Source organism: Eurosta solidaginis, chromosome 3, assembly GCF_040869045.1.
Source record: "Eurosta solidaginis isolate ZX-2024a chromosome 3, ASM4086904v1, whole genome shotgun sequence".
Lineage (NCBI taxonomy): Eukaryota > Metazoa > Arthropoda > Insecta > Diptera > Tephritidae > Eurosta > Eurosta solidaginis.
In genome coordinates, this window is record NC_090321.1 from 284,944,034 (window position 1) to 284,965,790 (window position 21,757).

At 38.4% G+C, this 21,757-nt stretch overlaps 2 protein-coding genes across 15 annotated transcripts in view; one reads left to right on the forward strand and one right to left on the reverse strand.

Annotated features, from left to right (window-relative positions):
* The window catches only part of ppk25 (pickpocket 25), a 124,703-nt gene extending 117,546 nt beyond the window's left edge, over positions 1–7,157 (forward strand). The window contains exon 6 of the mRNA XM_067776869.1: positions 6,766–7,157. Coding sequence (XP_067632970.1) covers positions 6,766–6,782 — 17 coding nt within the window. The 3' untranslated portion in view covers positions 6,783–7,157. The remainder of the gene's footprint in view (positions 1–6,765) is intronic.
* The window catches only part of mim (missing-in-metastasis), a 165,345-nt gene extending 145,098 nt beyond the window's left edge, over positions 1–20,247 (reverse strand). For all 14 annotated transcript variants that reach the window (XR_010951396.1, XR_010951394.1, XR_010951395.1 and 11 more), the window contains exon 1: positions 19,568–20,247. The gene's annotated coding sequence lies outside the window, so the exon portion shown is untranslated. The remainder of the gene's footprint in view (positions 1–19,567) is intronic.
* Positions 20,248–21,757: the final 1,510 nt, after the last annotated feature.

The following is a 21,757-nucleotide window of genomic DNA, read 5'->3' on the forward strand; positions in this document are numbered from 1 at the left end:
ATCCGCCAACATCTCACCCCTACTGTCCGCCCGCAAGTTTGAATGCCATAGGTCGTGATGGGCATTGAAATCGCCTAAGATAATGCGATTGTTGCCAGTGAGTAAGGCCTCGATATTAGGGCGGTATCCACTGGGGCAACAGGTGACAGGAGGGATGTAGATGTTGATGATTTCTAGATTTGCATCGCCTGGCCTTGACGTTCTAAGACATTGTGCCTGCGGTCGATGCCAGGATCAAATATATAATATTGCACAGAGTGGTGTATAATAAACGCGAGGCCGCCTCCATTTCCGCTCTCGCGGTCTTTCCTGTGGACATTATACCCAGAGCAGGTCTGCAATGCAGATCTTGCTGTGAGTTTAGTCTCTTGAATCGCAGCAATGCGGATGTTGTGCCGCTTCATGAAACCGACTATCTCCGTAATCTTCCCAGTTAGTCCATTACAGTTTAACTGCAGAATTCTGAAGTGCATGAGGGGTGACGCCGCCACTCTAGGGGTAAGTGACGGGTGACTACGCCTAGGTTGTGGAAGGCCAGGACGCAATTGCTGTTGTGGCCTTGGGACTGGGCGCCCTTGGGAAAGCATTGGGGTACCCGGATGATTTGGGTTTGCGACCTGGCAACATGGCGCGATGAAACCCGTGGAGGGGTTGCCGTCGCGGAGACCAGAACATCTAGGAAAGTGGCACCACCCAAGGCAGGAGCTGCATTGAGTGGATGTCGCAAACCTATATATTCTGTGCTGGCAGACGGTGCAAACGGAGGTAGGGACTAAGAGTATGTTTCCCTGACCTACACGATTGCTGCCAGAAAAGAGGGGGGAGAAGAAGACGGGGGCAGGGGCTGATGCTCAGCATTGCTACCAGCTCTACTACGAAGGTAGTAGTTATGAGTGGTATCAGCTGTTTGAGTTGTTGGCGCCGTGGGGCGCGAGCAGCAGCGGGTACTTGTTGTGGCTTGCTGAGCAGCGAGGCTGCTGGAAGGTAGTGGGGGCGCTTAGGCGTAGACTACGGGACGCCCTTGGGCGTGAGCAGCAAGGAGCCACAAAAGATTTATAAAAGTTACGTGGACGTCGGGTTTTGGGATCAAGCCCAGAACAACCTGTCCGATGCAACCATCCCTTGCACGAGACACACTGAACAGAGTATGACCGTCCTAAAAAGATTCTTTTCTGGCAAATGCAGCAAAACCATTTCTCAGGACCGGGGTCAGGAGACGGACCCGGATTGGGTTCGATACCTTCCCGGAGTAAGAGAATATGTAGCAGTCCTGCTGCAAGGAGCTGCTGGGAGGATGACAATTTGTGGGAGGGACGAAACAAATTAAATGGGGTCACACTGAGATGACAGTCCTTGGTCGGGAAAAATCCCGAGTCGCTCCGGTACATAGAACCGACTGCCTTGGGAAGCTTATAAAATAGCCATTCCTTAGGAAAGGAATCAACTGAATAGAGAGAATCTGTAGCCATCATGAACCAGAAAAAGAAATTTTGAAACATACTTAAATCTTAGTATACAACAACAGCAGCAACTGAAAAATATGTATATACATATGTACATATATGTATGTATGTGAATTCAACACTGGATTAAAAATACTTGGCCAAAGATCGAACAAAAAGTGCAGAGTTCACAGGGCCACACGAATGATGAATAAAGCAAAGGTCTGAAACTATAAAATTGGATCGGTTGGGCGCACCATTCACAAGACATGGATGGGTGTGTGTATATACTTATATACATATATTCAGGAAAAAAAAATCATGTCGATAGTAATGATGCGATTTATGCTGCTCACCACAGATACACATAAATACATACATGGATTATGCTGCATTTAACACTGGTAATTGAAACTTTTCTAAGATATTATATCCGTGGCATTTGCAATAAGCAACCTTACCAGATCTCTGATAAAATATCTAAGTTTATTAAGTTGAGTTACGAAAGGTTGTTAATTTGCTTGACTAATCAATGCCAAATAGATAGCAATTTTAGATTGATTAAGCTTTGTGTAGTTGGCGCCTACATATGCGAATAATATAAAAATTGATATCTCATTCGATTGTCTACCTTTTGTTAATTAAAAAAAATCCTTCGTGAAGGTGACACCTACATATGAGCGATAGGCAAATAAGGTCCAACACGAATCGAAAATTCGAAGTGGTCACACTTTATTTTTATCACATCGCATTAAAATTTAAATATATGTATGATATGAAAATAAAATGGTCAGAGAATATGATTTCTAAAAAAGGTTTTTCGGTTTTTCTAATTTGTTTCTTTTACTAAGAAAATAAAAAGGTCTTTTCATTCTATAGTTACATTGTTCAATCTAGATGCAAACATATATTTATTGTTGTTAACGTTTCTCTAGACTTGTATATTACATTAAAAAGGAGTATAAGAAGCTTTGGAAAATGGAGTTTTTGTTAATTGATTATCTTAGTGTTGCGTCGTCTACTAAAAAACTACAGAATCTTGTATATAAGGCAAGCTTGCCCTTAAAACTCAGAAAGCTTTTAGCTAGTATGTGCACTTCTTTCAAAAAATAAAATAATATTTTGCTGAACATTCGAGCAGCATTTTTTGGAGTCTACAATTTGTCACGTTCGTTATCTCTTTTTCATATTTTGAATCGGTTGTGGGATTGTAGTTTTATTTTTGTTACTTTTACGAACAAAACCTTGTACATTGGCTTACAATGACCTTGAAACGATGACATTTTTGTTATTTAAGATATGTACAAAATGTTGATTTTCTAAATTTTAAGAAAATCTTACAAAACATATTGAAATTTTCAATTTTTGTATTTTATTTCTGAATATAAAAAATTATTATTTTGAGATAAACTGCAAACATCCTGCTTTCAACGAAGTACTATAAACTTAAAAGATTACTACGGATTTGGTTTTTGTTTTCACAAATTTCATATGAAGATACAGGAAAAACAGCACTAACTACTTCGCTATTTTCCTGCACATGTTATTTTTGTTGTTGAAGCGATTGGGAAACTCCCCGAAGGTTTTGGGGAGTGCTATGGATGTTAATGGTACCCTGATGGATATAGATCCAGTACGTTCCGGTAACAAACACCATTAAAGTACCAGCTCGACCATCTCCGGAACGATTAAGCATGACCACACCAAACCCTCTATGCCATACCGCCCCCACTTCCTAGTTCCATGAGGAACTTTGGGTAACCAGAGCCTCGCCTGCTAAATATTGTATGATACATGCATATTTGTAACAGGGTTCGCCTCGCGTAGGTGAGGTTGGCAATTGGGTTGCGGAAGCTATGAATTGCGCTTATGAGCCCCTTGAATTCCTGACTCCAAATTGTATCTGATTTTGAAATCGCTTGTTGCTTATTAATATAAGTACTTATGGAATGATTGCTTCTTTTAGCCGTTGTAAGCCTAATCTTGGAACTCGTTGATCTTTTCTATTGGTTAGCGACTTAAATCCCTTTCCTTTTTTCCTAAGCAAACATGGACAATCGAGGGCTAACGAATAATATTTGCTTTTTTTATTACTCGGATATGGAGGTACCAAATTCACTTAACATTTTTTGTTTTTGAAATAATTTTTTAACAAAAGGTGGAAAAACGAAAATTTTCCCTGGACAAACATGGGCAAACGATGGACAAACGGATGGGTTATAGTCTTTTTTTAATTATTCGCCTTAGTAGGTGCCAAGTACACAGAGCTAGAAGAATTACACAGAACTGATTTGTTACGGCTAATTGTAGTTATGATCACAATAAGTATCTAACAGATTTTGTTTAATAAAGCGTTATAGTTAGCTTTTTATTAATTCGACTTAACCAATCTCGATATTTTGTCAAGGATCGAGTTGACCTCTGAAATTGGCAGGACAACTTTTACGTAGAAAAAAACTAACTATTCGTAAATTGCCATGAATTTGCCATGATTTATCCGTAAAACAAAAAAAATCATTTTTGTATGTCGTATGTCATCATTCTATTTGAGTTATTCCTAACTTAGGGGTCAAAAAAAACGGTCCCAAGTCAAATTAGGACCTAACGTTTGTAGGCAAGTTCAATTAAACTGATAAATTGAATTTGCTCAGAGGGGACAGACGTGACATTGGTTCAACATTTAATTGATATTAAATTAATCATCGACTAGTTCTGTTCTACATTTAAAGTTCTTACACTCTAAAAATACACAGCACACACATACAAACACAGGTAAGAAAAGTCAAACGTACGAATCAACCAGAAAATTCAGACAAGTCGACCAAGCAACAAAAAAACAGACCATCAACAGTGCGTCATCTACAACAACCCAGCAAAAACTGGTATAAGCGGTTGTAAGCAATAAAGAATACTGGTTTCACTCCTGACAGATAAACCTTAAAATAAGGAAGATAAAGTACATCATACGCCTTATGAGAATGCCTTATTTTAGGCTTATTCACACTACAAATAATGTAAATAAACTTAAAAAAAATTTGCCTAAACATAAACGAAATGCAATGATAAAACCTAACTGTTGTCGCAATTATTTTAACGAAACTGGATTATATTTTTGTTTGAAAATTAGGACGCCGATGAAGCTGGTAAGTTAATCTACTTTTTGTCGTTTCAAAAAATCATTGAAAAATGTAAATTTTATATTTCTCGCTGTCTGAGGAGATCGTTTTCTAGTATTTTTAATGTGACTTTTCCCGTAACTTGAACGTATAATACACCTAATATTCCTTATAGACTTAAGGCCTGCTGCCATAGGCCTTTTGGTCACATGAAATAAGCCTTATATAAGGTCAGCATATTTTTCTGGGAAGCTAATTGTTAAAATTCTCCTTTTATTGTGAGGTCACGTAGCATGTCGTGATTTGATCTGCAACCAAAAAAGTAGCAAAGGCAGCAGCAATAAAAAATATTGCAGCGCTCGATTTGTTCCTACAGCTTCAATCATACCAAAGGTAACACATAAAGTATAAGGAGACCTAAATTAGCCAGGTAATTCGATGTAAGGTGTTGTTTTTTATTACCAAAGGAATGGATAGATTCGTGCGGAAACAGGAAATAAGAAAAGAAGTAATTTGAGCAATGCTGTAAACAAAATCAGTTTTATAATATATTACAGTCGACATGTTTGGAAAAAACTCCACATTAAGTATAACAAAGAAACAGTCCATTTCCAAAACAAGGTAATACAAATTTAAGATTTTTTTAATTCAGTATTTATAAGCGTCAAAAAAACGTTTCCTGGACCCTGGAAAGAAAGGGTTAACATTATAACATAAAGTAACTTATTTGATTTGTAACAAAAAAAAGCATGAAACGAAACTAATAAGCAAGAGCCCGTGGCCACATAAATCGTTCCCGATATGGTCGGGCTAGCACCTTAATGGTGCTGGGGTACCCGAGCGTACCGGATCTATATCCGGCAAAGGACCATTACATCGATAACACTCCCCAAAATCTGCGCGGAGCAACCTTATCGCTACAACAACAACAACAAAAACAAACCCGTGACTGCCAGACTTTCGTTATTTTATAACAGCTGAAATTTCGTCAGCCCAACTAAAGTAGGAATGTTGCTAATATTATGAAGCTTGAATCATGGTGGCTCTTTCAATTTGCTCCTTTTAATTTTTCCTACAAATTGGCGTGACGGGACTCGGAACGGCATCTGCATGGATTTTCATGGCAGAAATACACTCGCTTAGGAAAAATTGTTTCTAATTGATCGAATCACAAATTTGTTTAATTAATGAAATAATTATGTTTTCCTTTTCACATTGGTCACTTTTTCTTTTTAAAAAGGAAAATATTTCCAGGTCTCTCCAATAAATTTAGTGTACTTTTTTGCAATTGTTTTTTATTTCGTATGGGGAGCATAGACTTGGTTGTACATACATATAACCTGAAGTCGACTACAGCAACCAAATATTCAACTAATTAAGTATTCGCACATTTGTTGATAAAATATTCACACCTATCAGGTTATTATTTTATCTATAAACAAAAAGGATTTTAGAAACATTTCTTTATCTCCCTATTTGCAATATTATTAACGAATAAATATGCTTCGAGTGTAGAAGTCTCAAATCATTGTACGACTGTAGGTAAAAGGTGTTGATTTCTTTAAAACAGAAGTTAGCCAGCATTGATATTGGTGCACTGGATCGAAGCGAAGAGGCGGGACGCACCAGAAAACCTATAAAATTTAAAACGAAAATAATTAAAAAAAAAAACAAAAAACTTTGCCAAAATAATTTAAACACATAAAACAAATCGCACACCCGCCCAACCAGATCCAAAATACATACACGCGGGCTAACAAAAAAAAAAAAAATATCGTAACAGAAAATTATAAGCATTTCGCTACGTCTTTTGGAAATGTAACTAGCGCAACAAATAAATATGGAAAAGATCGCAAACAAAACAACTGTGCGATATGATATAAACAGCTGTGAACACCATCATCTCTGCTCTGGTTCTGCAGAGTATTAACGCGCACAGTGAAATTCGATGGCACGCGCAGTCGTTTAATGCAAATTTTTCAGGGACATGATAAGTTTTATCGCACGTTGTTTCATAATAATTTTTTAATGAAAATGAAACATTTTTGTTCAATAATAATTTTTTATCAATGTTTATTTTTACGTTAATTGATAATTATTATGATCAATAAATATGTTTTCTCGTTGGCAATATGTATATGTACATATGTACGTTGTAATTTTAATATAACTGTAGTATATACTATTTCTTTCTTTGCTTTGCATAGCTTTTAGTCTACAATGATGGTAAATCCAGTTTTTAAAAACCTTTCCCAATTCAGTGGAGGCTTCTACGGCAGTTTGCCAAGACTAATTATCCAACATAGCCTTCGAACTCTCATTTACTGTGTTTTGCATAATTTAAGATGATACAACAGTTTATAAGCAGCTTGTTTTCGGGTTATCTGCCGTTATATTGAGCAAGATGCGAGACGCTCAAGGATTGGTTCAGCTTTTGCAATACACTAGGCTATCTGAAATAAAGCTTACGTTATGTAAAGTCATCATGAAAGGAATCATCAAAATCTCGTCTCGGTGACCACGTTAATGTTGGTTTCCATAACTTCGAAAAAGAAAGGACTTTATCTGGTAACTGGACGAAGTAGACAATTGAAACGTAAAGTCCCTTCACCTTTAAAGAACCTTTATCTATGGGTATCAGTATTATTAGGTTCCAGATCGGAAAACCAAAAAAAATTCTTGGACTTGCCCTAACCAAAAATCCAAAATCTATGGCTCAATGATAAATCAATGACAAATGATCGATGTCGGGCATAACCCCAAATACTGCATTTTACTGACTCTAGAAGTTCCGAATATCGACTGGAACTATGATATTGGGCATAAAGAAGATAGATAGATAGATTGATATTTATTATTAATATGTTTACATATTTTTTGATTTCACAATAAATTTTAAATATCACAAATTCATTTTCAATTCACAGACGTGTATGATATATGTATATATATATTAAGTAATAAAAAGTAAAAAGTAATAAAAAAGTATTTTAGCCTCGAATAAGATCTATGCATAGCCGTTTAAAATTCATAATATTATTCTCTCCTTTGATATAATCAGGTAACGAGTTAAATATAAGTAAAAAGTAAAAAAAATTTGCCCATAAACATGATTTGGAGGCTGATCGGAACAATGAACGAAGATGCACTAAATACGACGAATGAAGGAATGTCTCAAGACCGATGTGCAGAGTGTATTTATGTTATGCAGGTAACACTTTTTCTCATTGCTAAGCAGGAAGGGAGATGATGGGGCTGGGGAATAAGATGGAACGTACCGTCGGACTGTGAGAAAATAAAAACGGTGCAGCTGATCATGTTTGTCTATGAGCTCATTGGAGGCTCCGTGGACAGTGCAGATCTTCTTGGCAACACACCGTTTAATGTGCCCCTAAAATCTCTTCGCTCATTCTTCCTGTTTTATTTGTCTGCTAGTCAGGCCAATTACTATCAACTGAATCCTATCTTCCGTGCCCTCATAGATCTCAATAGACTCTCAACGGTTGTAAATATTGATTTCTCTTTGTTCAGCGACATCTTCAAGTCAGCTAGTAATATGTTCTTAATTCGACATTATCTTCTATTTATATTTACTGTTATATTTATTATTTACATAAATATTTTTTGGCTGTTATATTTTGCTCTAGTCTGTAAGATTTTGTGATCATACACTGAATAAACTAAACTAAAATATGTCGGTTGGCAAATAACACTGCCCCAAGAAATTATGGACTACTTGCCAATGTGTTCAAACATACATGGTGGCACTGAAATGACAGCCCTAGTGCGGGAAAAAAGCCCCTAGCCGCTCTGGTACATAGAACGGGCTGCCGGGGGAATATACGCTATGCTACCCTTGCCGAAGAAGAAATACTATTAAGGGAGGCACGAGTCACTTTGGCCCAACTTTTTTCTTTGTTCTGCAACAGTTTAAGCTCTTACTTGTTCAGAATCAACCATGACATAAGTAACCATCTTTTCAATTGCAATGTGGAACCTTTCCCTCTATGTTGTTGTTGTTGTAGCAATACACGGTTAGCACATGTCTGAAATTCCAAGAAGTTACGGTTGATGATGTCATATTGGTAGCTAAAAGGTTAAAAAATAAAATCGGAGGAACAAATTTACTATCAGAAGGAGTAATTAAGGATTCGGTGTCATACATGGGACATTTCTATGCGGATATCATAAATAAATCATTAGTAGAGGGAATAGTGCCCGACGCATGGAAAATATCAACAATAGTGCCAATAAAGAAGGTAAAAAATTCATTAAAGGCAGAAGATCTGAGACCGATCAACACGTTGCCGAATATCGAAAAAATTCTAGAAATAGTAGTAAAAGATCAGCTCATAAGTTACTTGGAAATAAATAAAATACTAATTAAAGAACAATCCGGTTTCAGAGAAGGCCACTCTTGTGAAACGGCTTTAAATTATGTAATATCGAGTTGGAAAGAAGAACTAAATCAAAAGAAAAGTATACTTGCGGTTTTTATCGACTTAAAGAGAGCATTTGAAACTATAGACAGAAATATAATGATTAAAAAATTAGAAAAAATTGGAATTAGGGGCAACGAGCTGCAGTGGTTTCAGATCTTTTTAGGTAACCGAAGACAAAAAACAGCCATTGAGTCGGTTGTCTCGGAAGAGGTATTGACAGGAATTGGATTGCCACAAGGATCGGTTTTGGCACCGGTCCTATTTAACATATATATAAATGATATATCTTCGGCGCTAAAACATAGTAAAATAAGGCTGTTTGCGGATGACGCACTGCTCGAAGTAAGTGAACTTGATATCATGTTAGCTAGGAGCAAAATTCAGGAAGACTTGAACACCCTATACAGGTGGCTTTGTAACAATAAGCTTAAACTTAATGTTAATAAAACCCATTTTATGGTCATATCTAGAGCGATGAATAAGGAATCTTGTAATATCGAGCTAAAAATAATGAACTCAAACATTAACGAAGTTAAAACTTTCAAGTACTTAGGGGTTCAGATTGATAATAAATTAAAATTTAATGATCATATTGATTATATAGTTGCCAAAATAGGCAAGAAAATTGGTTTTTGGAAAAGGTCATGCAAATTTATCAGTAGAAAATACAAACTGAAAGTGTATAAATCCATCATAGAGCCGCATTTCATATATTGTCCCACAATATTCTTTATGGCCAATGTAACTCAGGTAGATAAGCTACAAGTTATGCAAAATAAAGCTATGAGATTTATAATAAATATGAGGTATGATACTCCCATTAATAACATGATAGAAGCACTAAACTGGTTGAGTATAAAACAGCTCATATTCTACCACAGTATGAAATTTGTATTTAATATTAAGCACGGTAAATTACCAACATACCTCAGCGAAAAGCTTAGATATGTAAATGATGCACATTCATGCGTAATCAGAGAAAACAATAATTTTAGATTACCTCTTTTCAAAACAGAAGTGGACAAGCAAAATATATTTTATAAGGGCCTGAAATATTTCAATGAACTTCCTAATCACATAAAAAGTAGTAGTAACTTCAATACTTTTAAAAAAAGTTTATTGGAGCATTGTAAAACCCTTCCAATAAGATAGTTTTTTTTTTTTTTTTTCTTTTATTTTTTACATGAAATACCGATACTGGAGCGCAAAAAGGGAATGGTAATACTGGTAGCAGCAAAATACAATGCACCCGGCCCTAAGGAAAAGAAAATCAGTCGCCACCTGTAACTCCAGACAGTTCCAACAACAAATTTCGCTGGAATTCGGTATTTTCAGCCTATATTTACTGTTGCTGATCGGGATCACTCGCATTCCGACAGCATTAATATAACAATAAAATTATATGATGTGTAACCGAAATAAGGTCAAACAAAAGTTGGAGCAGGGGGGATTGGAAACACGTCCTTTTCAACCTCCCAATATATTTTGAGATGTGCTGATCGGAATCTTCATGCGTTCCGACAGCGTCTTTACTAAACAAAGTTGAGGGGTGATTGGATACATTTCAATTTCCAACATCCAAAGACATGTTTAGCTGTGTTGATCGGAGACCAATACATTCCGACAGCTTAAAATACAAATATAATTGAAAAATATAAGTTCCAAATTTTGTTGCCTTAAGCTGGGAGCCCTGGAGGATTGGAAACGCGTCCTTTCCAACCTTCCTTAAATGACTGGCTCCCAGACTCGTCCGTTTGTTACGCCAGTAAACATGCTGATCGGAATCACATGGCATTCCAACAGCATATTCAATAGAAATAAATGATATAATAATGAATTGTACTTAGTAGTTTAAGTTTTAGGCCTAAACAGCCGTAATAATAAATAAATTAAATTAAATTAAAATGCTTCGCCCCACCTAACAGCCGCGACCCTCTATCAGCAACTTCCCTATGGTTTACCCATGTTTAAACTGCTAGTTTCCTTGAACTCCCGTTAGAGGACTTAGATGAAAATTTGTGAATGGTCGCACAACAACAACGTGGTCGCACGACCCAATGTATCCCGTGCTTACTACAAGCCTCAGTTGCCGATCACACAAGCAACAGGTCAGTATGCTCAGCAGATCTTGCAAAAGATTGATGCCCACAACAGCATTATCTAGCAATGCTATTAAACAAACAAAAATTCAAATCATTTTTCTATTCCCAACGAAAAAATACTTATCGTTCATAATAATTATTAAGCAACGTAAAAAATAAACGGTGACTTAAAATTATTATTAAAAAAAAAATATTTGTATTTTCGTTTGAAAATTATTACCAAGCAACGTTTTTGATACATTTATGCTTTCGGGCCCGAGATGGTCGGGCTAGTACCTTAATGATTAATGAATTGTTACCGGAACGTATCGGATCTGCATCCGGCAAAGGACAAGCTACATCGATAACACTGCCCAAAACCTTAGGTGAGTGTCCTTATCGCTACAACAACCTATTTTAAAAAAATAAATGAAATTGTGTCACTCTTGATAGTTGCGACCCCGATTTGGAGAGGGCAGAAAAAAATACAATATTTGCTCGGCCGTTTCAGCCTGCAGCCTGGACATCCTCCTGATCACAATTTGATAATTATGCAACTTTTTATGAAATTTTAGCTCAAAGTGTTTTTTTCGATATCTACACATCACATAATGTCTATACCTTTACGTCCCTGGTGTGAATGTTGTAATTTTGATGATGTTTTGCGCTGAAATAATTTTCATCACCAAAGCGGTGTTGGACACACTCAGGGTTATTTTTTTTTTTAAAGAGGGACAAAAGGCGTGCGTTGTAAAATTTCTATGGTTGAAACTGTGCGATGTCTTAATTTTTTAGAGTTGAGATTCAGATTCGTGCTCCAAAACTCGTGTTTTAACAACTCTATCGACACTTTTGGGCGTGTACAGTTGTTTCAGTAACTCCGTATGGCAACATGAACCTCTTAATGTAACCCCATTTAAACTTTTAATAAACGCCCAAAAGTTGTTTCTGTCAAAAGAAACGAAGGGTGATATTTTTTTTCTTTGCAGAACGCTTTTCTGAGCTGGCGGCACTTGGCAGCGCTTACAAAAAATAACGCTGTGGTGGATCCAACACCGATTTAGGGGTCAAAATTGCTTCCGCGCTAATACGCGTCCGAAGGGAGATGTGTCAAACGACTCGTCTTGACCTCAGTAATAATAGTCCGAAGGTGAGAAGGATATATCAAAAGATGTTCAACCCCAAAAGGAGCTTATTCTTGGTATGTATATAAATATGTATGTATGAACAAAGCATAAGATGACAAATATGCAAGAGATAAACGTGCAACATGGCAGGGTAATAGTCTAGAACAGGGATCGACTGCTAATACGCTACTAAAAATATCGATAGAGGTATCAAACGACGCGTCTTGACATCAGTATTAATCATCCGAAGGAGGAAAATAAAAATTTTAGTTCATTTAAAAGTTATTAACGAAAAACTGAAATTTGACCTGCGGGTCCGTCGTTGTTGTTGTTGTTGTTGTTGTAGCGATAAGGTTGCTCCCCGAAGGCTTTGGGGAGTGTTATCGAAGTGATGGTCCTTTTCCGGATGCAGATCCGGTACGCTCCGGTACCACAGCACCATTAAGGTGCTAGCCCGACCATCTCGGGAACGATTTATGTGGCCACATTAAACCTTCAGGCCATCCCCTCCCTCCCCACCCCCAAGATCCATGAGGAGCTTGGGGTCGCCAGAGCCTCGTCTGTTAGTGGAACAGGATTCGCCGCGGATAGGTGAGGTTGACAATTGGATTTGGAGGAGCTATATATTGCGCTGGCAACCTGAAGGGTTGCGCTACACACCCCTTGAATCTGGTATTTTAGTCGCCTCTTACGACAGGCATACCTACCGCGGGTATATTCTGACCCCTGCGGGTCCGTCCGAAACCGGGGGTGAGAACCATAGTGATTTTGCTCAGAACACCTTTTTGCGTTGGGGGCCTTCGGCCGCGCGGTAATTCTATACGACAACATGACACTGCTAATACGCATCCTACAAAAAAAAAAAATGTGCATCACCGTGGCTGTAGCCACGGTTATACCACACACCCGGACTTGACATGGCGTAGCCCAGGGTTATTTTTGGTAATAGTCTAGTTGAGGGGTCGACTGCTAATACGCTACCAAAAATATCGAGAGTGGTGTCAAACGACGCGTCTTGACATCAGTATTAATAATCCGAAGGCGGAAAATAAAAATTTTAACTCGTTCAAAAGATATTAACGAAAAATCGAAAAAGACCCGTTGGTACCTCCGAAACCGGGGGTGGGATCCATAGTATTTTTGCGCAGAACACCTTGCTGCGTTGGCGGCCTTCGGCCGCGTTTATAAAAAATAACCCTGGGCTACGCCATGCCAAGTCCGGGTGTGTGGTATAACCGTGGCTACCGTCACGGTGATGCACAATTTTTTTGGGGGTACGACACAACAACAACCACATGAAAATCGCCAACTTCAACTGCAAATATCTCCGGACAGAGTTAAAATTTTTCTTTTCCGCCTTCGGATCATTGTTCTCGAGTTTAATACGCGTCTTTTGACACCTCTTTCGATATTTTTGGTAGCGTATTAGCAGTCGACCCCTCAACTAGACTATTACCTTATTTTTTATAAGCGCGGCCGAAGACAGCCAACTCCGAAAGGTGTTCTGCCCAAAATGCTATGGTTTCGGAGGTACCCGCGGGTCTTTCTTCGGTTTTTCGTTAATATCTTTTGAACGAGTTAATATTTTTATTTCCCGCCTTCGGATTATTAATACTGATGTCAAGACGCGTCGTTTGACACCACTCTCGATATTTTTGGTAGCGTATTAGCAGTCGACCCCTCACAAATATCTCCAAAGAAAAAAATTTTTTTGGCAATAGTCTAGTTGAGGGGTCGACTGCTAATACGCTACCAAAAATATCGAGAGAGGTGTCAAAAGACGCGTATTAATCTCGAGAACAATAATCCGATGGCGGAAAAGAAAAATATGTCCGGAGATATTTGCAAATGAAGTTGGAGATTTTCATGAGGTTGTTGTGTTCGTACACACAAAAAAAAAAAAAAAAAATTGTGCATCACCGTGGCGGTAGCCACGATTATACCACACACCCGGACTTGGCATGGCGTAGCCCAGGGTTATTTTTTATAAGCGCGGCCGAAGGCCGCCTATGCAGAAATGAGTTCTACGCAGAATTACCGTTGGAATCAGCATAAAAATCTCTATTAAGTCCGATTTTTTTTTTTTCTTTTTTGACAAATGTATGTATTCTACACTTGTTCCAATTAAGTACATTAATTTCTATTTATTCAGAGAATAAAAAAAAAAAAAAATTAATAGTGTATGTTTGTTTGCATTTATGTCGACGTGCCACCACCTTATAAAGTTCTACCAAGATAAACAGATATTGTTGCGGAGCTGGCAACACTATTCACCACCTTCATTTGTTTTCGTTTGTTTAATTGCAACAACGAAAAAAGCGACAATAGTACCGACGTGTTTTCCGCGAATAACTTTTAAACGAGATAAAAAATTTAGTTTCTGCTTTCGGATTCTGAATCTTGACCCAAATACGCGTCTTTTGATACCGCTATCGACATGTGTGACCGAATTTTAAGTGCAGGACTTAAGATGAAATTTTACTAAATTTGGAAATTAAAAAGCTTATATTTCATAAACTAAAAGTTTCCTAGAGCTGCGGATGATAATTTTGGGTAATAGTCTAGTTGAGGGGTCGACTGCTAATACGCTACCAAAAATATGGAGAGAGGTGTCAAAAGACGCGTATTAATCTCGAGAACAATAATCCGATGGCGGAAAAGAAAAATTTTATCCATGTCCGGAGATATTTGCAGTTGAAGTTGGCGATTTCCATGTGGTTGTTGTTGTGTTAGTACCCCCAAAAAAAATTGTGCATCACCGTGGCGGTAGCCACGGTTACACCACACACCCGGACTTGGCATGGCGTAGCCCAGGGTTATTTTTTATAAGCGCGGCCGAAGGCCGCCAACGTAGAAAGGTGTTCTGCGCAAAAATACTATGGATCCGACCCCCGGTTTCGGAGGTACCCGCGGGTCTTTTTTCGGTTTTTCGTTAATATCTTTTGAACGCGTAAAAATTTTTATTTTCCGCCTTCGGATTATTAATACTGATGTCAAGACGCGTCGTTTGACACCTCTCTCGATGTTTTTTGACGCGTATTAGCAGTCGACCCCTCAACTAGACTATTACCTAATTTTGTGTTTAGGACCCCCTCTATGCCTACAAATCAACAAAAGTTTGAAAATGGTGGCACCTTATATAAAATCCAACCCCACCCGGACTTGGCATGGCGTAGCCCAGGGTTATTTTTTATAAGCCATCGCAGAAAGGTGTTCTGCGCAAAATACTATGGATCCCAACCCCGGTTTCGGAGGTACCCGCGGGTCTTTTTTCGGTTTTTCGTTAATATCTTTTGAACGAGTTAACGAGTTTTTCTTTTCCGCCTTCGGATTATTGTTCTCGAGATTAATACGTGTCTTTTGACACCTGTATCGATATTTTTTGACGCGTATTAGCAGTCGACCCTTCAACTAGACTATTAGCCGACCCCTCAACTAGACTATTACCAAATTTTTGGTAGCGTATTAGGTAATAGTCTAGGTCGACTGCTAATACGCTACCAAAAATATCGAGTGAGGTGTATTAATCTCGAGAACAATAATCCGAAGGCAGAAAATAAAAATTTTATCTCTGTCCGGAGATATTTGCAGTTGAAGTTGGCGATTTCCATGTGGTTGTTGTTGTGTTGTACCCTCAAAAAAAATTTGCATCACCGTGGCGGTAGCCACGGTTATACCACACACCCGGACTTGTCATGGCGTAGCCCAGGGTTATTTGTTATAAACGCGGCCGAAGGCCGCCAACACAGAAAAGTGTTCTGCGCAAAAATACTTTGGATCCGACCCCCGGTGATATTTTTTTTCTTTGCAGAACGCTTTTCTGAGCTGGCGGCACTTGGCAGCGCTTACAAAAAATAACGCTGTGGTGGATCCAACACCGATTTAGGGGTCAAAATTGCTTCCGCGCTAATACGCGTCCGAAGGGAGATGTGTCAAACGACTCGTCTTGACCTCAGTAATAATAGTCCGAAGGTGAGAAGGATATATCAAAAGATGTTCAACCCCAAAAGGAGCTTATTCTTGGTATGTATATAAATATGTATGTATGAACAAAGCATAAGATGACAAATATGCAAGAGATAAACGTGCAACATGGCAGGGTAATAGTCTAGAACAGGGATCGACTGCTAATACGCTACTAAAAATATCGATAGAGGTATCAAACGACGCGTCTTGACATCAGTATTAATCATCCGAAGGAGGAAAATAAAAATTTTAGTTCATTTAAAAGTTATTAACGAAAAACTGAAATTTGACCTGCGGGTCCGTCGTTGTTGTTGTTGTTGTTGTAGCGATAAGGTTGCTCCCCGAAGGCTTTGGGGAGTGTTATCGATGTGATGGTCCTTTTCCGGATGCAGATCCGGTACGCTCCGGTACCACAGCACCATTAAGGTGCTAGCCCGACCATCTCGGGAACGATTTATGTGGCCACATTAAACCTTCAGGCCATCCCCTCCCTCCCCACCCCCAAGATCCATGAGGAGCTTGGGGTCGCCAGAGCATCGTCTGTTAGTGGAACAGGATTCGCCGCGGATAGGTGAGGTTGACAATTGGATTTGGAGGAGCTATATATTGCGCTGGCAACCTGAAGGGTTGCGCTACACACCCCTTGAATCTGGTATTTTAGTCGCCTCTTACGACAGGCATACCTACCGCGGGTATATTCTGACCCCTGCGGGTCCGTCCGAAACCGGGGGTGAGAACCGTAGTGATTTTGCTCAGAATACCTTTTTGCGTTGGCGGCCTTCGGCCGCGCGGTAATTCTATACGACAACATGACACTGCTAATACGCATCCTACAAAAAAAAAAAATGTGCATCACCGTGGCTGTAGCCACGGTTATACCACACACCCGGACTTGACATGGCGTAGCCCAGGGTTATTTTTGGTAATAGTCTAGTTGAGGGGTCGACTGCTAATACGCTACCAAAAATATCGAGAGTGGTGTCAAACGACGCGTCTTGACATCAGTATTAATAATCCGAAGGCGGAAAATAAAAATTTTAACTCGTTCAAAAGATATTAACGAAAAATCGAAAAAGACCCGTTGGTACCTCCGAAACCGGGGGTGGGATCCATAGTATTTTTGCGCAGAACACCTTGCTGCGTTGGCGGCCTTCGGCCGCGTTTATAAAAAATAACCCTGGGCTACGCCATGCCAAGTCCGGGTGTGTGGTATAACCGTGGCTACCGTCACGGTGATGCACAATTTTTTTGGGGGTACGACACAACAACAACCACATGAAAATCGCCAACTTCAACTGCAAATATCTCCGGACAGAGTTAAAATTTTTCTTTTCCGCCTTCGGATCATTGTTCTCGAGTTTAATACGCGTCTTTTGACACCTCTTTCGATATTTTTGGTAGCGTATTAGCAGTCGACCCCTCAACTAGACTATTACCTTATTTTTTATAAGCGCGGCCGAAGACAGCCAACTCCGAAAGGTGTTCTGCCCAAAATGCTATGGTTTCGGAGGTACCCGCGGGTCTTTTTTCGGTTTTTCGTTAATATCTTTTGAACGAGTTAATATTTTTATTTCCCGCCTTCGGATTATTAATACTGATGTCAAGACGCGTCGTTTGACACCACTCTCGATATTTTTGGTAGCGTATTAGCAGTCGACCCCTCACAAATATCTCCAAAGAAAAAAATTTTTTTGGCAATAGTCTAGTTGAGGGGTCGACTGCTAATACGCTACCAAAAATATCGAGAGAGGTGTCAAAAGACGCGTATTAATCTCGAGAACAATAATCCGATGGCGGAAAAGAAAAATATGTCCGGAGATATTTGCAAATGAAGTTGGAGATTTTCATGAGGTTGTTGTGTTCGTACACACAAAAAAAAAAAAAAAATTGTGCATCACCGTGGCGGTAGCCACGATTATACCACACACCCGGACTTGGCATGGCGTAGCACAGGGTTATTTTTTATAAGCGCGGCCGAAGGCCGCCTATGCAGAAATGAGTTCTACGCAGAATTACCGTTGGAATCAGCATAAAAATCTCTATTAAGTCCGATTTTTTTTTTTTCTTTTTTGACAAATGTATGTATTCTACACTTGTTCCAATTAAGTACATTAATTTCTATTTATTCAGAGAATAAAAAAAAAAAAAATTAATAGTGTATGTTTGTTTGCATTTATGTCGACGTGCCACCACCTTATAAAGTTCTACCAAGATAAACAGATATTGTTGCGGAGCTGGCAACACTATTCACCACCTTCATTTGTTTTCGTTTGTTTAATTGCAACAACGAAAAAAGCGACAATAGTACCGACGTGTTTTCCGCGAATAACTTTTAAACGAGATAAAAAATTTAGTTTCTGCTTTCGGATTCTGAATCTTGACCCAAATACGCGTCTTTTGATACCGCTATCGACATGTGTGACCGAATTTTAAGTGCAGGACTTAAGTTGAAATTTTACTAAATTTGGAAATTAAAAAGCTTATATTTCATAAACTAAAAGTTTCCTAGAGCTGCGGATGATAATTTTGTGTTTAGGACCCCCTCTATGCCTACAAATCAACAAAAGTTTGAAAATGGTGGCACCTTATATAAAATCCAACCCCACCCGGACTTGGCATGGCGTAGCCCAGGGTTATTTTTTATAAGCCAACGCAGAAAGGTGTTCTGCGCAAAATACTATGGATCCCAACCCCGGTTTCGGAGGTACCCGCGGGTCTTTTTTCGGTTTTTCGTTAATATCTTTTGAACGAGTTAACGAGTTTTTCTTTTCCGCCTTCGGATTATTGTTCTCGAGATTAATACGTGTCTTTTGACACCTGTATCGATATTTTTTGACGCGTATTAGCAGTCGACCCTTCGAGAACAATAATCCGAAGGCAGAAAATAAAAATTGTATCTCTGTCCGGAGATATTTGCAGTTGAAGTTGGCGATTTCCATGTGGTTGTTGTTGTGTTGTACCCTCAAAAAAAATTTGCATCACCGTGGCGGTAGCCACGGTTATACCACACACCCGGACTTGTCATGGCGTAGCCCAGGGTTATTTGTTATAAACGCGGCCGAAGGCCGCCAACACAGAAAAGTGTTCTGCGCAAAAATACTTTGGATCCGACCCCCGGTTTCGGAGGTACCCGCGGGTCTTTTTTCGGTTTTTCGTTAATATCTTTTGAACGCGTTAAAATTTTTATTTTCCACCTTCGGATTATTAATACTGATATCAAGACGCGTCGTTTGACACCTCTCTCGATATTTTAGGCAGCGTATTAGCAGTCGACCCCTCAACTAGACTATTACCGCGTATTAGCAGTCGACCCCTGTACCCAAGGCAGATGGTAGATAGAAGATACAACTATCTAATAAGACCTAAGACTATTTTCTTTGTTTTACTTTGTACCTGGCAATGCTGAAGTTTTTTGCTTTTTTGTTTTACTGTCCTTCCCGGTGCTCGCTTTGAGTATTTTTTGGTATTTTGAAGATTCCGTTATTTGTTGTTGTTTGTGCTTTCACAAATCCTTTCAAATACACACACAAACTCCCGAAACAAAAGAATTGCCGTAATCGCCCCCCTTTAAACAACAACTAAGGAATATATAGCGCAAATTACATGTGCTTTAAAACTTAAGATCTGAAATGTTAATTTAATAAAATAATTTTGATATGAACATTCAACGCACAAAACTGCAATTTTTGATCAAATTTTTAAACTTTTCTCACATTTTCTTGCTTGTCTGAGAAAGAGCCGTATACATATCTAAATAAATATGGCTGCACGTATGTCGCGAGACAGAAAAAAACTTCTGTTATCGTATTTGTTGCGGGGCGTTTTGCCAAATATTTCCCGTTTTGTTTTGTTATAATCTTTTTTACACTAAATTAGTCTTAAGATATCCAAATATTCTTTACGCAATTTAGTAAAAACCACTTTACACAACTTTTTATAATCGATCGAGCCCAAATCACTTTTCCTTTTTGTTATCTTTTTAACTCACATTCGTAAAGCATGAATAAAAAAACCAATGGATAACGGAACCGCAAATGCAATGACTGCGCTCAACTGCTTTTCTACGAATAAAAAGCGGCTGGCAAATGAGAATTCAGATGCCGAGAACTGTATTGTTTTGTTCATTGTTTACTATATAGTTTGGCAGCTTAATTCGAGGTTATGTTGCGAATAGAGTGGAAGGCACTCGAATGGGGTGGAATAAAGAACAATAGGAAGACCAGAGTTGCATTGGATCAATCATTGCATCAATATTAAAGATAAATTTAGAAAAAATAATTAAATAGTTTAGTATAAACAACCATTTTCTTTCAATTACTGCAATTAAGGTGTCGTAGATGCTATATATTCCAAAATTATAACATTTTATGTCTTTTTAAAAATTTAACTTCAATTTCCTTAAGATTTCCGTAATATGGCCATTAGTGATGTTTGTGTGTGTGTGCAAATTTTGAGCGATCAGCTGTTAGTTGCGGTACTTGGTAAAGTTTACAATGGTTTTGTTGTTTGTGAATAGGTGCAGTGCTACCAGAGAAATTTAAAAGCAACAAATTTCAGTGTGAATTGTCAAAAATTGGTTAATAACCCAACAGGAATATCAAAGCGAAATGCATTAGCATTTAATGGATTCCTACGTTTGCTGCCAACCAACTTTGTTGCTTACAACTATCGAACGCCTGTTTACACTACCCTGCAAAAATTGTTGGATGACGTGTTCCATTTTCTTCATGTTGGAGTACTCTAACAATACTCCTTTGCAATGCGTTTGCGGACCACCATCAGCCGATCATTGCTCGTTTTTTAACGACAGTGATCACGACACGATGACGATCGAACAGAGTTGCCAAAATAAAATATTGCATGCAAATAACTAATAATAAAATTTTACTTTGGCAACTCTGATAAAATGCAACAGCGCACTGGTTTTATGTATACATATTGTAACGAATTTGCTTGCAAATCCTATTATTTGCAATCCTCTGCTAAGTTCGAATCACTAAACTGTTGAATAAATAACTCCAATTTGTAATAATGCAAAATGGCCTTTATTAAAGTACTTCACAATAACAAACTGTGCAACGAATAGCTTGCTTAATAACCACACTGATTGATAGCTCAATGAAACTCTACTATTCAAAATAACACTGCTATTGCTCGCTAGATATCGTCTTAATCAAACTGCTTGACAACTCAAATCAAACTGAATTACTTCTTACTCGCTTGCCCCGCTTTTATAGTTTACGCTGCATACTTCTAGGCTCTTCGATTTCCAGAACTTACTAGTTGTTTCGGCTACAAAATCGCCAGCCACAACTACGTGCACAAATTATTGCTCTCTCTTGTGACAACTCAGATAAGATATATGCATGTGTTTGTGCATTGCCGCTCCGCTGCTCGTATACGTACATATGTGTAGACGCAATTATTTATTCGTTTATGTAGATACATAAAGATTGAATTATTGATGTGAATGTTTGTAGTTTACAGTCTCTCGCGCGCACATAGGCATATAAGTAAATGCATCTGTGTGTGACATCTCTCTGGGCTGCCTTATATATGTGTATACTTGATTTAATTATTAAC